The sequence below is a fragment of the Tinamus guttatus genome, unplaced genomic scaffold (genome assembly GCF_059628265.1).
Source record: "Tinamus guttatus ecotype Peru unplaced genomic scaffold, ASM5962826v1 Tinamus_guttatus_pri_ptg000151l, whole genome shotgun sequence".
Lineage (NCBI taxonomy): Eukaryota > Metazoa > Chordata > Aves > Tinamiformes > Tinamidae > Tinamus > Tinamus guttatus.
Window position 1 is genome coordinate 972,305 of NW_028288685.1, and position 19,159 is coordinate 991,463.

General features: G+C 38.5%; 1 protein-coding gene across 1 annotated transcript in view; it reads left to right on the plus strand.

Annotated features, from left to right (window-relative positions):
* Positions 1-3,344, plus strand: part of ADCY1 (adenylate cyclase 1) — a 132,603-nt gene extending 129,259 nt beyond the window's left edge. The window contains exons 19-20 of the mRNA XM_088522388.1: positions 1,822-1,946; positions 2,795-3,344. Of these exons, the coding sequence (XP_088378514.1) occupies positions 1,822-1,946; positions 2,795-3,133 (464 nt within the window). The 3' untranslated portion in view covers positions 3,134-3,344. The remainder of the gene's footprint in view (positions 1-1,821; positions 1,947-2,794) is intronic.
* Positions 3,345-19,159: the final 15,815 nt, after the last annotated feature.

A 19,159-nucleotide genomic window follows, 5' to 3' on the forward strand; every position in this document is an offset into this window, starting at 1 on the left:
GTACATCCATATAGAAGATAAGCAGGCTGAATGGTGGGCATCAGTTTTGAGGATTTATTCTTATACTGTATAGTTCCTGGAAGGAATTTTTGGTTGGAGAAGGCAGGAGGAGAGAGAAGAGACTTGCTAAGGTAGTTAGGTAGTTACTTGAGATTAAGAAGCACACACAAGTTTTTGAATCCTTGACATGCGTTAGTCCCCAAGTTACTGCACTGTGCTGGCAGAAAGCACTCTCAACAGCTCCTACTGACACTTCTATGCTTCATATAACTACTGAAATATTAATTGACTGATTGAAAGAGAAATATGGCCAAATCTGTAGCTCACAAGTTATAACACATGATCCATCCAGATAGATCCAGTGGGCGATAAGGGCATACTAGTATATATGAATATTTTCCATATATGGTTGCATATTTCATTTTGTTGAAATTAAAATAATAATAATAATAAAAAAAACTCTTGATATTGGTCAAAGAAACTTTCCTGTTGAATTCTAGGGTTAGATATATAGTTTGAAAAGTTCTCCCTTTGATTTCTTTTTTTTTTTGATTTTTTTTTTTTTTTTTTTGCCAGTCTCCCCAGCTGTTTTATGAATGGCCACTATTGTTTCCAAAAAATCAAATCCTCTGTTTTTCACAACACAAAATTTGCATACTCTATATGTTATCTCATATCTTACCTTTCTGAGTTGTTTCTCCCAGTTATTTCTCGGGTTCACTTCCATCCATCCAGTTCCTGTCTAATGGTGTAGCACTGTTCCCATTTCACTAATTTTTCTAACACAGATGGTTTTCTCCGGGCTTTCTCTATATAAACTTCCATGGTTTGGAATTGTGAGAACTATGTGGCCAGGGGGAAAAGTGAGGTTGCTAGCCATGGAGTCCTGAGAAAAACCAAAGACATCAGGGGTAGCAATAAGGGAGTTATACAACTCTCCCACGCATTCTAGTAATGACAAGTAATTACAGATCCCCAATTCTCCCTAGAACTGTGTTATAACTGTTTTTTTTCCCAGGTTACATTGGGGCAGAGATAGTACAAATATCTTCTCCCCCTTTTCTATGCAACTAGCCTGGGAAAGGCCTTGCACACAGCCCCATGTAGTGTTTGGCCGTTTAGTATTTGGCACCTGCAGTTCTTCAGGACACATGAGAAAGGGAAATGTCCCCTTTTTTCTTTTTATTTTATCAAATAGGGAACCAAAATCTTTTAGAATCGTAACAGTGAACATTGTGTTTATTAAGAAAGATGCTAGAGCCATATTCACATTCTTCTCTCTACTTCCAGGGTTCTCTCTACTTCAGTGCAACACCTGAGCTATCCAGTACTGATGATCAAATATGACCTGATTCCCTTACCCCAACTCTGTGGCTCCCCAGACCACTATTTCTGTTTAGCTTGGAATATTCCCCATTTGAAGGCTTTGAATAGGCAACCACGGCAGAAGTCATCGGAAGCAATTAGAGTTTTCTAACAATTTTTCCTGAACTGGTCCACAGATAAACTTTGCGCTGCCACTACTTTCCTTTTCTTGTCTTTAAAACATGCAAAAAGTAAAATCCACAGATGAGCAAAACGTTTATGTTGTCTTATCATATTGCATTTCCAGGAACATTATATTAGTTTTTTTTCTAAAATCCTTACAAATCCCAAACGCCCAAAATGCCCAAATAGCGTTAATGTATATTAACATAATCAATGACCAGGAAAAATCTTGAGGCACTTGTGTTCAATCTAATTTACAGCAGTGATTTTTTTTTCAGATAATATGCTGTCATTTTTGAAAGACTAATGAAAGCATTATTATTCTGATTTTAGGTATTAATGTTGGCCCTGTAGTGGCAGGAGTCATTGGAGCCAGAAGACCGCAATATGATATCTGGGGGAACACTGTAAATGTTGCCAGCCGAATGGATAGTACTGGAGTTCAGGGGAAAATTCAGGTGAGTGCATTCTGAGAGCACTTTGCAAGCTTTATGCACCTTCTGGTTCATATTTTGTTACATTTTCAAAACTGCCTAGAAAATTCAGCTTCTCACGTTCTCTAGATGATTCAGACCTTAGACATATATTTATTTCCCATCATAATTCACTACTTCCCTTCACTACTTGGAGGCAGTGAATCCATTTTGCATCCAAAGAAACAGATTTCACATTTAATTCTCTGATACATATTATGCAGCTGGAGGCAACCCTCAGAACTCCAACAGTGTATGGGCAGGTCTTGAGCTGCAGGAATTTTGCTTGACTAAAAACTACAAGGAAGGGATCTATGTCCACTTGCGCCCTGCTGTATTTTATGTAACTTTAAAAATTTTTAGGATACTTTGGATCAGAGGGGCTACAGAGACAGAGGACGTTACTGGTCTACTAGAGCTTGGCTAGAAGCAATAGCTGCACTTTCAGAGGCTGCGCTTCTGAAAATCTCAATGAACTTTTTGGGGTCCTTTATCTGAAATACCTATTTTTTTCTCACGCTATTTCTTGCAGAAAGTTGAACCAACCTCCAGCAGTAGAGAAGTTGGTTACATATTTCTGATGGAGAGGGCTTATTTTGACTGTATAATTATTTAACTCAAGATCAAAAGTTTTGCCTCTCTGATTCCAGTTTGGTATACCTAATTCCTTAAGAAAATTCTCAGTGAAACCAAGACAACAGAACAACAGTAGCTACTTGTTCATTCAGCTCCACGTGTTTCATGAAACAGAAGTGGGGAGAGTTTGAACAGTTCTGGGATTAACCTTGTATGAATAGAAAAACCTAATAGATCTTTTATTTTTCTGTCTTCAGGTGACAGAAGAAGTTCAGCGGATATTAAAGAGGTGCAGCTATGAATTTGTGTGCCGGGGTAAAGTCAGTGTAAAGGGAAAAGGTGAAATGTTGACCTATTTCCTGGAAGGAAAGGCCAATGGAAATAATTCACAAACACGGTCTTTAAACTTAGAGCGGAAAATGTACCCTTATGGGAGAGCAAACATTCAAACAAAGTTGGGAACCAGCTGCCCCTCAGTGTCCTCGGTCGCTGGCTTTCCTACCAAAGCTGGGCTCGAAGCAGCTCAAGCATCCACTACTCACACAAATCAAACACTACATTATCTTCCTTCAGTGCCAGCTGTGAAGGAGGCATAGAGTAAAGGCAGTTTGGTTGTGCCATTTGCAACGAACTTGGAGTTCAGTGGTTGCCTGAATTTTCACCAAGAGGGCATAGGCCATGGCATTATCTAAGGACCAATACAACCCAACCAAAGAGAACTGGGAGACTGTGTAATGAACTCTTGTGATGGAACCTATAAGGGCTAACAATTCTGTTAGGAAATGTCAAAACCTGATTTTCTGGAAATAAGGAATATTTTCTTGGCATTTTTAAAGGATATATGAAAAAAATACACCAAGACAAACAGTGTGTTTGTATATATGTTTTAATCTATATATGCACATATACAAGCACTCCTATGTAGACTTAATAGAGATTTGTGTATAAAAATATAAAAAAGTATTTATTTACACATCCACCTGCAATGACAAAGCAAAGAGATTTCTTTTCCTGTTCTAGCCAGCACTGCTGGGTCTAAGATTAGCAAAACTGCATCTAACTTGGGAGTGTAGGGCAGCTGGAAGCTCTTCGGGGCTATAGCAAGAGCTAAAGAAACTATGCTCCCAGTGCTTGAATTCAAGCAACGAAAACTTATCAGTGACAGATTATGGCTGGATTCGGTAACTGATAAACCAATGTATTTTTTTAATTTCTATTTATTTGCATGCTCCAAGAACTTTGAAAAAATTCAAAATCATAACATGAGGATATGAAGTAGATAAATGACAGGGCTTAAAATTTGTCAGGATCGCAATAGCTATTCCTGCAATTAAAAAAAAAAAAAAAAAAAAAGTTGTTAAAGTTTTAGAAGTTGCTACCTCTTCACAGATCATTTGATTCTGTGTGAGACAAAAGTGCCAGCCTCCCAGCACAGCAATATACTTACAGAGTATAGAAACAGTCCTTCCTGTTTTATGTTCAATGCCACTTTTTTTCAGAACAGCAGAGGATAGTTAATTGATGCCACAGTTTTATTATGTCTTGATTTTACCCAGGCTAACTCTTCAAAGTTGTACAATTACAGAAAGGTATAATTCTGAGAAACAAGCACAGTCAAACTTTGCCCAAATGAGCAAAGCTTGTTGTTTGCTTGCTAAGAGAGTGAGGGCTGCTCTTCATCTGCATAAAAGGGAACATATTTTGACTAGTTTTAGTGCAGCCCATATCCTAATGTGCAGGGTTTCATCCTGAAATGCAGCTCTGGATGGGAAATATGGTGTGCAGCTCTGTAGCTGAGGTGAGAGCAGCCCCAGGTCATCCCACCAAGGATGGATGGCGAGGTGGTCCATCAGTGGACCGCCACATGACTACTGCTGTAAAGCCTTGCTGCTTCCCAAAAGAGAAGCAAAACTTTACTTTGTCTAAAAAAAAGCAAAACTTCCATTTAGCTTTAAAAAAATTAGTAATGCTGAAGCTGTCTGCAATATACAGTTGACAACTTGCATGTCGTATGTGTTACCTTGGCATTAAGAGGGTCTATTTTGTTAACCGATTCAAGTGGAAAGAGGATTCTGGATACAATTCCTCCTCCCGTCAGCTTTTTTTTTTTAGTATTATTCTTTATTATTTTTATTTTAAAGAATCACTGTTTCTATTTTAAAACTACAGAAAAATATTATGTCAATAGACGCAAAGCATTAAAAAAAAAGCTGTAGTTTTCAGTTCCCATATGGCCATGTCAGGGTGCTATGGGATTCTGCAGGTCTTCAGTAGGGTTTTTAAATAACTGTCAGCTTGGTGCTTCATTACAAAACTGGCAAAACTAGTGTTGTGATTAGAGGGAGTTGAAGGATTGATTCCTGAAGGATTGAACTGAGGATTGATTCCTGGCTGCACTAGGTGTGTATGCACCCTGGCTGACCTACAGAAAGTCCCTGAATTTCTTTACCTTTTGAGACATTCAAAGATATTTATTTAAATACCTTCATAAAAGATAAATTTAAATAATGAATATTTGCCTAATTATTTGCAAATGGTGTCCACATAATCCTGCAGTAAGTTAAATATTTAACTAAAATAGGAAGTACTAAGTGCAATAATATTAATTATCTAACTCCACTCACAGAGATCCCAAGTTGCATAAGCTACGTATCAATGGGCTTCACTGATGTTAATCAAACTTTGTTTTAATGTGTACCGTTATCACAAACATTTTTGTATCCTACGTGTAGGTCAAGTAGCACAAGATCACGCTGGAAAATATAGCCATTAACTCCCTGCAGAAAGCTTGCAATGAGAGTGTTTTTTGTTACTCTTTGAATGGGTCCAAAACAGAGGTATAATCCCATTCTTTCATATTTCACTAAGCTTCACTACCTGACAGTGATTTTTTCCCTTTGCTGATATTTTTGGGACTGTCCTGCAAAGCCAATTTACAATGCAATGGCATTTGGCAGATGCCTCAAAAAATGCAACATGGATGTGTCAAACCAACAGCAGTTTTCCTGGAAGAATTATTCTGTACTCTGTCTAGGTCTTGATAAACACCTTCCCATCATAGAAACACAAAAGCTGGAAACTCATTCCCAGCCTACTTCTGGAGTAAGGTTAGTGTGGGAGATCGTGAAGCAAGGTAAAAGTGGATCATCCACCTAAAATTTTTAAAAGATTAGCGGGTGCTAGTGAAACCACTGTTTGCTTGAGTCCTGTCCTTAACATTTTTGGGTTTGTTGATATTGTTGCTGTTTTGACCATGGGAAAAACTATGTTTTTCCTATTTCTTTTTAGCACAGGACTGAGCAGTGTGGAACCATGAACATGTTCAGCCAAGACACAAACTAATAAATAGCAATGCAAAACTGATAGAAAGTGTTTAGCAGCTGTTCCAGCAGGGAAGACTAAACACCCCCTGAAATTTTGATATAATAAAACTGTAGTCTTGACTTTATGATTGCCTAGCCAATCATATACTTTTTTCTTCATTGTTTTGTGTATATTTGTTTTATTTTGACTCTTGTATGATAGCTTTAAATTACAGATTTAATTTCCCTTCTTTTCTGCATTTTTTGGTAACTTTAGCAAGTTTTAAGGAAAGGAAAGAGTAATGATGATAATAGTTCTGCTAACCCCACAAATGCACATTATCTGCCAAATCTAAGACATTGACCCTGACATCTCTCTTGGTAATTGGCTGAAGGTAATATTTGGCACACTCCAATACCCATGAAAGCAATCTGAAAGATTTTGTTGGGGTTTGGTAGCATTTGCCCACCTGAACGCATGCAAAGGTGTTTCCTATATTGCATTCATTAAACTTTCTGTTCAAGCTTTGTCACTTTTGACTAGATGATCTTGCTGTAGCCTCAGCAAGGGGTCCCTTCTGTCCCACGGAGCCCCAAGGGCCCTCACTTATAATGGAGGGTAATTATGTGGGTATATCACGGGCAGAAAGGTCTCTGGCATTTCTATTTAATCTTTTGTGCAGCTGCTATCTTGAAACAAGTAACAGATAGAGCCCTACAACAAAGTGATGCCATTACGGCATGTCAGTTTCTGTCAGTAGCAAGCACAATATCTCTCATCAGTTTGCACGTTTTCTCTTTAAGATAATAGTAATAAATGAATTATTTTCATTCTTTATATAAGCGTATAAGTATCAGAGATCTTCAAACTTACTTTACTGTCTTGGGTCCTGATTTCAAAATGTTTCTATGCTACCTTTATCTTAATTACTGTTCTACTGCTGAGATTACAAACTGGCATTCAGTTAAATTACTGGCTAGGTGTTTCCAAATATTTTGCATTTGCAGTGAAAGCTGTTTCATCCAGCCTGTACAATGCTTTTTCGTAGCAGCTTCCCGCTATGACAGTTTGCGCTCCATGGTATTTGCCAAAACACATGAAAACTCGCACTTACTTCTTTCTCTGGGTAAGATTGAGAGCCAAAACCTTCAGTTCCTTGGGGCTGAACCTCTGTTCCTTACAGACCTGCAAGGCCTGCAGGGATAACCCAGAGATTAGCACATTGAGGAAAGTCAGGATTTGAACTTCTCTAGGCAAAAATCTGCTTTGGGTTATGGTGATGCTTTGCCAAGCTGGTCCCAAGGCACTATTTTACGTCTCTGTAGCCCAGAGTAGATTATGCGCCTGAGTCTATTCCCCGCTTTTGCCTGTAGTGTAGTTGTAAGGCAAAAGACAGTACTTGAGAGGCACCGTAAGAAAGCAGGACATAACCTGCCATGTCAGCGCTTCGAGGAGTCTGAGTACATTAGTAAGTAGTGTGAACCATTTTCATTTGTGGAGTATTGGCTCTTAGCAGAAGCAAAGCATTTTCTCGACATCAGCAAGTACGGTTTGTGTATGCATTCTACGCAGACAGGAGGACTATTTAGCCATACCGTCCTTTCGAGTTAGAGTTTTGTATTACAGTGAAAAACAACATTTTTTAATTTGTGATAAACCTGTATTATAATGCCTTATTTATTTTTAATCTTGTACAGTGTTACAAAGCAACAATCAACATTGGCCTTTCATGTAATATTCACTTTACAAGATGTATTGTATTAAATTTTGTAAATAGATTTAGCTCTGACAGGTAATTGCATGTACACTTGTAAAAAAAGATGCAAAAGGGCACACTTTTAACAAATATTAATGGTTTTTGTAACAGACATTTTACATGTGCATGGAGATTATAAATCCTTTGGAAATGAATGTCCGTTTGCTTTCCCTTGAAAACTACTGCATGCCACTCATGCCTGACTTCAGTAAAACAAAACAAAACAGTAAGTTTTTTATTTTTTTTTAACATATCACTTCTGGCACAGAGTTAAATTCACTAGTTGCATGTGCAATCAGCAAAGCAAAATGCAAACAGCAAAATATGAAGAAAAAGAAAACAATTTAATGATCTTGATCTGCCAAGTGTTCCAAGGTCCATAATACAGTATAACAAATGTGTTTTCAAAATCTATGCTATCTTTATAAGGTACTTTTTGGTCGTTAGAAGCAATAAACTCTATTTACTGTAATATTAAAAACAAGCAGATGTCCTAGTTCATAATGGTGTAATATCTGACATTCAGTGGGTACTCCCTGAATTGATGTAGTATAGTCATTAAAGAGAAGGACCAGATGTCAAATCCATCATTGCTGTATGCAGGTGCAACACTATTGAAGGTAAAGGAGGTGAATTTGACCCATTGATGTTACCCAGAGCATATTTTTAGTGTTATTGTATCTGAGAAGTACACAATGCAAATAGATTCTTTACCTAAATATATAGCTATATATGATATATATATACATACATAAATTCATTTTAATGCCTTATTTTTGTTAGGTTCTTGACTCATTTTCCAAATAAAATTGTATTGCTATATGGAAAGTATTGAATGAAACTTCTAAGAGAAATTCATTGGATTCTCTGACTTTATGATATTCCTTAAATATCATAGCGGACCTCAAAGCTGGAACCTGACATCAGTCAGTGATATGGGAGTAACGCCTTAGTATCCAGTCTCCTAGCTGATTCTTCCCATATTGCTGCTAAGCAAAACTTTAAATTCTGAAGATATTTTTCATGAGTCATTTTTAAAGTTATTGTATCTATGACACTACAGCTGGGAACTGCCCAATGAATTACTTAAATGATACTGTATTCAGGAGCATTGTAGAAGCATAATGCAGAGGTTGGTTGCAGAGAGTGAAGGATGTGAACTGGGTCTGCCATAAGAGATAAGGGACAGATAAGTGCTTTTTGCATCTTACAGGTTTTGTTGTTAAAATAGGACTTACAAATGCTTTAGTTTGTTTAATTACAGTAATCAGATGACTCTGTGGTTAACTAAGCAGTGCAGCTTCTGTAAGTAACCTTGTCATCGTATGTTAAGATGTAGATTTATACATTATGTTTCTGTTGGCTGCATACAAGAACCATTACCTTGTGTTGATGATTGGCTTCAAAGAGCAGTTCAAGGTTTTTAATAGTCATGAATTAATCCATCTCAAATTCATTGGGTCTTGCATTTCAGTGTGACATAAGTGTTGTGACTAATGACAATCTGGACTCTGCTTCTCTACTCCTAACCCTGTTTATGATTGGCTTTTTCAGGAATTTTGCATTGGCTTTTTCAGTTCTTTATTCCTTTTAACCTCATCTATCTCTGAGCTTTCACACCACTCACTCCTGTCCAAAACTAAATAGCAAATAAATATATAAGTCTAAATAAATAAGTAAAGATACATACAAAGCGGGAGGAAAGAGCAGAAGGCATCTGCCTTCTGATTTTGATTTCACTTAAAAGCATCACACTGCATGGGCTGATGGTGTCACTTAAAAGGCATCTGATGAGAACAAGGGCAAAAACAGGGAAAAGAAAAAATGCACAATACAAACAAGGGAACAAAATAGCAAAAAGAAGACTACAAAAAAGCACTTTTTTAAAGGCAAAAGTTTAAACACAGCACTCCTCCTGAAGTCAGTTGCAAAGCTCCCAGTGGCACAGGGCAGGCCTTGAGCATCCGAACTGGCAAAGTACTCATCCAGATCCCTAGTGCAGCAAAATCTAAGCTTGTGCTTACGCGCATGGCTGGATTTCTGAGTTTTCATGTCTGTTTATCTTTCCAGTAGTGTTCAAGATCTCTCAGTGAACTGCATTGAGGCTTCCAGACAAAATCGTTAATAAAGGTTGGGGATTGTTATCTCTGATGCCTCTTTTCTAATCACAGGGAGGCATTGTGAAGTCTGAACTAGTGTTAGTTAATAGATGTAGCCAATGTGCTGAAGGGACTTGGCTTTGCTTGTGCCTTACTGCCTGCTGGAGGATCGGCGTCTTTATCTCGGGATCCCCGTTTTATGCCTCCTGTGGCATTGAACATGTCACACAAGCATAAAACTGAAGAAATGAACAGTGCTGCATCACTGTGAAATTCTTTTACCACTTCCTTTCCCACTTTGGTTTACTACCAGTGCAGCTGTACCAGTGCAAGGGGTGATCTAAGTGTCCGTGGAGGGAGGCCATGCGCAGGCGCACGTGGCTCCAAGCCAAATAAGAACAGATTTTTTTTTTTTCCTAAAAAACTCAGTGTACACAGTGAGCTGAGTTTTGCAGAAAATCTAGCCAGGTATCTTGGAGCTCCTCTTGAAAGAGCTGGCACCCCTCGTCTCAAGAGCAGTGTTATAAAACATGGTGGTTAAAAAAAAATCCAGAATGTTTATCCATAGCTTGTAGCTGGTGGTAAAACAGCTAACAGTTCTCCTTGTGGGCAAGGGCGAGGTGTGCTTTAATTCTTGCAGTTGTGCATGCTTTTATGTCTTACCATTCAAGTGCCTGACCTGCTACTTTGATCCTAGACCTGTCAGTGGTGGTAGCATCAGTTGTGAGAAATTCAAGCTGGTACATGGAAGTAGTGTAGGGGATTTCACTCTGTTATCTGTTTTTACATTTTAAAAGGCATTAGAGTGATGCATCAGGAAGTTTCAGTTAAATGTAGATAAGGATGGACTGCCTGCCTGATGATAAAATTGCATAATGATAATTACTATTAAAAAAAAAAAGCCACAGTACAAATCCTTCTGCATTCAGAACTCCAGTTCTATTTGCCTTCATTTGAAAGGAAAAGCATAAAGCAGTATTGTGACTTGCTCCGAATTCTGAGGATTTAGACAAAGCAAATCATGATTTTCTGTTTTGGCATCCAAGCAGCTGATTGCTACACAGAGGTAGCTTTGGAAAATCTGAATGCAGTAGGAAAGAAAGTAGTGCTTTCATTGATACTGCTCTAAAAGGCAGAGTCCAATGACAGTTATTTCTACAGTAATTTAATCCTAGATAGAGAAATCTAGTGTAGGGGCACTATTTTCAGTGGAATTATAAAAAGATCAAATTCTATAGAATTACTTGACTCTTCATAGAGTTTTATATAATATTAGCATATATTACTGCTAATATCTGCATATTAGCAAATCTTTGGGCTTTACTCAGAATTAGAATAGTGGTGCCAAATGCTAGTAATGCACAGATACCTAAATTTCAGTGGGCTAGACCAAATTTGACCCAACTCTTCAAACCCTTGCCACTACATCTTGTGCTGCCAAGGGTTTTGGCTTGCTTGTTCGTCCTTATGCTGCCAGGCATCAGGAAGCTAATTTTTGCCCTAGTGGTATATGTTCACAGCTTCTTCTTGGAAATAAGGTTTCTCTGATCCGTGATGTTAATCATTTGTCTGATCTGTTAACTGAAAACACTAAGGTAGCAAAACAGATAAAAAGGTGTTCTGCAATGAAAATTGGTCTGCCTGCAAATGATAGTACCATAATTTCAAGCATCCTAGAAATATTTAAAAATACGTAATTTCAATAAACACCATAGTACGAAGACAATAAAAAAGAGCTTGACATGCATGCCTGCTTCTTAACACAATATCATTCTGCTCCTGACATTAAAATATGACTTGCAGCTCAAAAAGACTGCATAACTTGCTGAGAAGTAGCTGTGGTACTGCTGTCCCTCACTCACCTCAGTTTTTCAGCTCCCTTGCACATCTGTTTCAGGGTGCAACCATCTGCTCAGGCATGTCTGTAGGTCCTCCATCACATGGTTGCCAAGCATAAAATTAAAAAAAAATCAAAGAATATAAGGGAAAAGAAATCTAAATCATGTTAAATAGTTATTTAGCTGCATGTATGAGTGTTCTCACAAAATATGTGCAAACCCATTTTAAGGGTTATCACTTAGTCTGTGTCTTGATACTGCATTTTTATCCAAAAAGTAAAGACAGATACTTGACTGTACAGTTTTGGAGTTTTATGAGGTTGGTTTAATTGAGTTAATTCAGAAAGAAGATCATGTTAGAGGAATCCTGTCAGCTGCTTAACCTGCAGATGTTTGCAATAAACTCTATATTGCTTCCAAACTAACTTGAATTTCTGAGTTAGACTTCGATTGCATCAGGCAGAGATAGTCCATTCCTTCAGAGGGAAACCAAATGTACTACTTTTATCTTTATTTAATTGGCATAAGAGATTTCAGAGGATCTTTTGCTCTATTTAAAGCCAAGTAAGGTTGATGAAAACATTAACTTCAATGAATGTTAGATCTGGCCTTATTTCAAGGTCTGTTCTTCTATCACTGATGTCAAATGGGGTGTTGCCGCTGACTTCAAAGGGTCCAGAAAGAGGTCTACAGTATCATAATAGAAACATCTACATAGGTGAATAAAATGAATAGCCCTAGCTTTAAGGAATAAGATAGTAAGTGAAGCTGTCATTTTTCCAACTCTTGTAGTCCACTGACACCTATAAATATTTTTATATCTATATAGCTACACATACACACATGCACACACACTAATATATATGCATATATATATATTGTGTGTGTGATATAAACAGTATAATACAATAACTTAACACTGGGTAACTTCTAATGATTTGCATTAATAATACGGGTCTATTTTTATGTAAATAGAATATTGTAGAGTATCTTCCAGTCTTTTTCAGGATTGTTAAATTGAGAAGAGCAATTGAATATTTGTCCTATTTTTTGTTAAAAAGTGAATGGACTGAAATGTTAAATGTGAATGTAAATTTCTTATTGCAACTTTTATACTGAGTGTTTGCACTATTATAATTTCTGAAATCTAATTAAAAATAAAGGAAAAAGATCTGCTTGAGTAAAAAGCTGACTGGGTTTTTTGTTTGTTTGTTTGTTTCTTACCAAGTTGTATTCATTACTTTATACTAAGCTGCCTTTCAGAGGATCCAAAAGGATGCTTTTAAGATTCAAGAATATGTATCTAGAAACACTGCAATTTTACTTTCACAATTGCCTTGGACCGAAGAACCTTATGGGGCCAGTCCAGCTGCCTTTTGAGTCATTTGGACTTCTTTGCATTGACTGCACAGGAAGCTGTCAGGGGGCCAAATACTCCATCCATTGTGCAAGAGAGGAAAGTAAACATGTGCTAAAGCTGGCCACGGAAACCAGAAGGGAAGTGGAAGCTCAGTCTCTCTCCTTTTCCCCAGGCCAGCTGTAATTGACCTACATGAGGCAGTTATGTAGATGTGTTAGACCAGAGAGGCAGCTCACATCAAGCAAATAATGCAAGAAGATAAAAAACAGGACTACATGCAAAATTGCATAGATTAGTTTAAAATGGGTTTGAAAACTGCTAAAGATATAGCAGGTAGCATGTCCCTCAAGGAAGCCTGTAAGCTAGAGTGCAGGACCAAATTAATTTGATTGTGCTGTTTCCAGATCACAGCAGACTCCCATCTGGCCAGCTCAGAGCAAAAGCAGAGGTGCTTGGGACCATCACCCCTGTCCATGCAGATATGCCCTGAGATAACTTGGAAATACAGAGTCCCTTGCAATGGAAAACAGCCTGGGCTCAGATGCAAGGCTTTTCATTCCAAATGCTGGACGACAGCTCCCCAGCTGTTTCTCTTGCAGGTTAGAGAGCACAGCGTGGCTTGGATAGAATTAGTACAATAACAGTGAATGTGATTAACCTCTTCTTGGGTTACACTAACACCACTGAGAAGAGTCATCTGTGCCCTTATACAGTCATTTTTGAGCCTCCCCTTCCTCTGTGGAAGACAGTGTGCCAGATCTTCAGAAATGCTCTGTTGAAGCCAGAAGGACTAAAGCCATAAATTAAATTAGCTCAAAATCTGCCCTTTATACACAATAAATGAACCTATTCTGTCATGTTGGTATTCTATGTCTTTTTCTTACTATTAAAATGTTCCAATCTCACTGTGTTATTTCAGGAGATTGTATGTGTATAAATACTCATATAGCTATTTATATCTAATGCATATGCATACACACATACATAGGTATCGTAATGAGATGCTTTGTGTAAATTTAGGATTAATGGCTCTGGTCAGGTACTTCGAAACAGTTTTCAGTCATGCCCCATTACACAGCTAAACACAGCTAAATCACTTCAGAGACCAAACCACACACCATGAGAATTTGTATTGCTTAAATAATTAGTACTGTCAACAGTGGGTTGCTCATATCCACTGGTAACGATTTTGGACAAGAAAGCCCGTTTCAGTCGGGGGCAGTTTATACTATAGAAAAGCAGCTTCTGGAACGGTTTATTGTTATTTGGCAATAAAGAGAAGGGAAGAATGGAGAATTAGAACACGGTGTACATTGTCGAGGCACTATTGGTGCATTGCCATTTTATCTGTGTTGAAGCATTCCAGTTTTCAGCAGTTTCCTAAGTCAGTAGGTCATCCACTTTGCTATTCCTGCTTGTGGAACATGATGTGCTGCAGTATAGTGAAATGAAATAATTATACAGGTACCAGTCACAGGCCTTATTCTGGTCTGGGCTGTTCTGATGGGAAAAAAAAAAAAAAAAAGCCATAGCTGGAAAGGGAGCCATGTAGTGGAAATTATCTGTGACAATTCTGGCTGTCCCTAAACTCACTGAACTGTGGAGAGAACATTGAGGATGGGGAGTTGAAGGTATGGCCAGGCTGCATAGGAGTCCTAGTCTAATTTGAAACATCCAGTCCTCTGCAGATTATTCCTGCTATCTGCTGCATAGACTTCCATAGTTTGAATACATTTTCAGGCTGAAGGCCCAGAGAAAAGAGAAAGGACACACTTAATGTTGCTCTAATATAAGCTGCCTCTGTTTCTGTTGTTTCTATACTTACAACGAGACATTAGTCTGCTCTTGCTAGATTTAGCCAGAACAAGCTAGCGATGAAAAAGGAGAACGAGCTAGTAATGAAGAAATAGTCATGACTATCATGAATGGTTACCCTTTCATTTAGTAGGCATGGTGTGGAGATGCCAATGACCACTTTCATAGGGTCCATATCCCATATCGATTACTCCACTGCCGCAGACGTAGTGGAAGAGCTTCCCAATCACAACTGCTCCGCTTCCCTGAGCTGGGGTGACTCCAGTAACTTCAATTGGAATTCGCCTATCTCAGACCACCTGGGGATTTGTCTGAGTGATTCTAATAAGGCAAGAAAGACGCATTGATAGTCATCTGGCCTGACTTCCTGCACAGGACTACACTCAGTCTGGCCACGCTACGGCACTGCACAGTCACAGCATTTTTGTTTATTATTAGATGTAATAAAGTAAAGCAAATCCATCATTTTTTGGTGGCTGAGAGATTTGAAATTAGACATTTGTTTGGCATTAGCCAAACTGTGCTCACGCTGTTGCCAAAGGTCATGAAAGCATCGTTGACTGTTTTCCCCCAAACTCTGTAGTTACTCTGTATGTTTATTGAACTTTGGCAATAATACTCTGTGCTCCACAGCAGCACTGGCAACATAATAGAAAGGAACAGTCATATCAGAAAACACACAGCAACTTAGTGAAGAAAGGTCCCTGTTGAATATTAACTCAGATTGACCTCTGGAGTGTAGAAACACGTAGAAAGTGTATAGGATACCGTCTAGTGAATAAACAACATGGAGAGAGGACACATCATGGCATTCTGAAGACTGAAGTGGGTAAGCTTAGGCTTACGTAATTACAAAGGCAGATGGTGGTACATTGATTTTATAAAGGTTAATGACCTCTATGGCTATTAAAGTGTACCTAGTTTCTTACCACTGAGGTAATTAGACTTTTCAAAGTCAAATATTAATCAGACAGCCCTCTGGATAAAAAAAAGGGACTTGGCATTCCCTGGAAAGTTTTCAGAAAGGCTACTTGTCTATTATAATCTTGTTTAACCAGAACAGTCAACAAATTCTAATGTCCTCGAGATTTTAAATTAGAAAATAGCAGCATCTTTAAATATTTACAACTCGGTCCTCCTCTCAAATGAATGCCAAGCACTCTGTCTGATGGGAGACCTGGGCCCTGCAGAAGCCACAGAAATTTCTGTCCTTGCCTCTGAATTCTGATACTCTCCAGGTGAGAGCTAAAACACACAGGTAAAGGTGCATTCCTCCAGAGTTTTGTTTACTCAGTCTTAATGCTATATTAAAGCAGAAAAAAAAATTACTAGCAGAATGCCAACTTCTGTTCTCTGCAATTGGTGCACCTAGAGGAAAGTCTTCAATGTCTAAACTGAAAGAACTTAAGGACATTTGCAATGGTTCAAAGGCAAAGACTCAAATTCCCTTGATTTTCTATCACCAACCTAGAAGGAGACTAAGATATTTAAATAAGGTTTTGACTTTCTGAGCAGCCACAAAATCTAATTAGGGTATCACAACTGTCTGTCTGAGCATTCAAAATCAGATTTGCTGTCCATCTAGACAGTCTTTGCCATGGCAGGAGTACGCTACCCAAAGTAAGTGGAACTATGTAACCTTAAACACAAGCCCCAACTCAATATGCTGCTAGGTCAGAGCTGTTTTTTTTTTTTTTTTTTTTTTCTGGTTATCTCACAAAATCACCAAGCCATCTGTCTAGAATTCCCTAAAGCTCCTCCTCCACCCCCTCCCCCAACCCCCCACAGGCTGTTTAAGAGATGCACCTATGACAGGAGTGGAAATTGTATCACAATTAAATCTGTTCCTGAACAGCATAGCCACAGAGCCACTGACATACAGCTCTGTCTCTGGCCAGAAATGGAGACTGTTCCTACAGACCCAAAGGTACTGTTTCCCTGCTACGGATATAAGTAATATTATTTGCTTCACTGATGATATAAAATCATAATTCAGCTTTCTGCTGACTGTGAAAAACTTTACAAATGACCCAAACTTTTAAGATGTTAGTGCACAAGAGCTAAAATGTATAGAGATACTTTTCAAGCATTGAAAAGTTCAGAGCTTGCTTAACTCCCCTTGGCTTCCAAAGGATTCAGCAAAGTGTCTTCCAAGTGCACATACAAAATATCCATCCCTATTGTATACCCTACCACAGATCTCAGGATTTGCAGTAGTATCTAGGTATGTAATTTTTACTTAAGTAAATAGAAACGAAGTCCTAAAAGACTTTTGAAAAATGACACTTCTATGCCCCTATGTGCAGCTTTATACATGTAGAGAAACTAATGCCACAAGGAGAACTCGACTCCCCTTGCAACATCTACAGCTGCCTAAGGAACCTGCAGATTGCTGGGATGAAAGCACTGCTCCTTTCACATGGCTCAATGTTTCTTAACATTGCAGTTGTTAAGACAGGCAATAAAACCATAAAAAACATAGACATTAGCTCATGCTGAATCTCCCTGCTGCTTTCAACCTTGGTATCCACAAATTAGATGTTCTGCTTCTACTTTCACTGGGCAGTTCAATCTGACTGACATTCTTAGAGTGTTCCTATTTGATTTGACTGTACACAAAACAAGACAGAAGATATTAACATTTCAACTGGATTGGCATCTCAGTGGAATTTTCTTCCATAAACAACTAATAATCTAGGCTTAGGTCATCTAAACCATTTAGGAAAGACATTTTAATTGCCTTTCCTTTATTTTTTCCTTCTTCGTCCATTCCTTTAGTCTTTCCTCTGATTTATCCTTTCTGTATGCCTGTAAATCCTGAAAAACATTTTTCTCTTTCCTCATTTTTGTCTTCTTTCCCCTTCACACATGCACGCTTTTATTCTTCTGGCTCTTCCTCCTTTCCCTTCCACATACAATGATTATCCCATCGTGACTCATCGGACAGAGCAGATTGCCAAGTTTCACTTAACAGTGCTTTTTCCCACTGTCCATTCTGTACTACCTGTGGAATCACCCTTTGCACCAAAAGCCATTGGCATAGTAGCAAGAGTGGCAGGAAAGGCAGACTTCGGACTAATACAAGGCAAGACTGTACACAACTCAAAACTACACTTGCCTTCCCAAGCTAATTCAATACAGTATGTTAGAGACGCAAAGGCACAGAGGATCACTTCAGCATCCAATGTACCAAGTTCTCTCCAGGAAAGCACTGGTTGGTAGCACCATCAGAGTTGGAAAACAAGCAATGAATGGACCAGCAATTGAAGAAAGGTGGTTTCTCAGGTGAGGGCAGAGCACTAAGGGAAATGGTGATCTATGGCAATGTATGCTATTCCTTGGTATACTGATAAATAATTCCAGTTTTGTCCTTTTCTATATGAAGCTACATAGGCATTGCAGACTCCCATATTCCTGAAATGAATATGTACATTTGATTTGGAATGAAAGGATTACAATTGGGGAAAAAAAAAAAAAGTTTTCTTTTGTTTTCCCCACTCTTGTTGGTTTTGGAAGAATATTAAGAATTAATGCTTCCCACAAGAGAAAGACACTGGAGACATTTAAATCATTTACTATGTGGGGTTTTGTATTTTTGAAACCAATTTTAAATGGGAGATGAAGTTATCATCCAAAATGAGATCAGCAAAACAATCCTTTAAGGCATAAACATAAAGCAGCAGGAAGCTGGATAAAAAATATGCAGACACTGCATAATAAAATTGGTGGAATTGTGTGCCCTCTCACACAGCAGAGTAAAAGAGGAGAAGGTACATAAACAAAGATCAAACAGCTGGAGCCAGGCCCATGACTTATTGATGCAATGTATGAGGGTAAAGAATACTCATACATAGAGGACTAGGATGGCCATGCCACAGACTGCAAGGCCTGTAATTTTAGTAAGGGAATATTTCATAACGAAATGCAATGAGGAGAAGATGCATGCTGTGTCCTTTCTTAAAAAGGAGCATGCAAGACACCACTCAGCTCTGAGTTTGGGTATTTCATGTCCAGACTACAAGTCCCCCAAAGCGAAGGTAATATCAACACTGCAGCTGGTTTGCTGAGTTTATATTTACCTTGGATTCTTTTCTCTTTGATCTCTGGATGGTTATGCCCTTCCTGTCCCCTGTAATATCATGAAACACTAAATTTGTGTGACGTAAGAATAGCCATGGATGACAGGGGAAAACCACTCACAAAACTCTTCATTTGTATCTTAAGAGTGTTCACGAAGGAATTGGAACAAGCACCAAGTAAGGACTTACAAGAGAGGGAGGAGGGTTCTTTTCTACAGGGCTTGTAGGAAAAGGCACAGAGGCAGGAGGCTTGGCCCGATACGGTATAGTTACATAAAGTGCTGGTGGACCAGGAGATGCCAAGAAGACCATGTACTAGAAAGCGAAGGCAAACTTGGCAGCAAGGGCAAAGGGCAAACTCAAGCCTTGAAG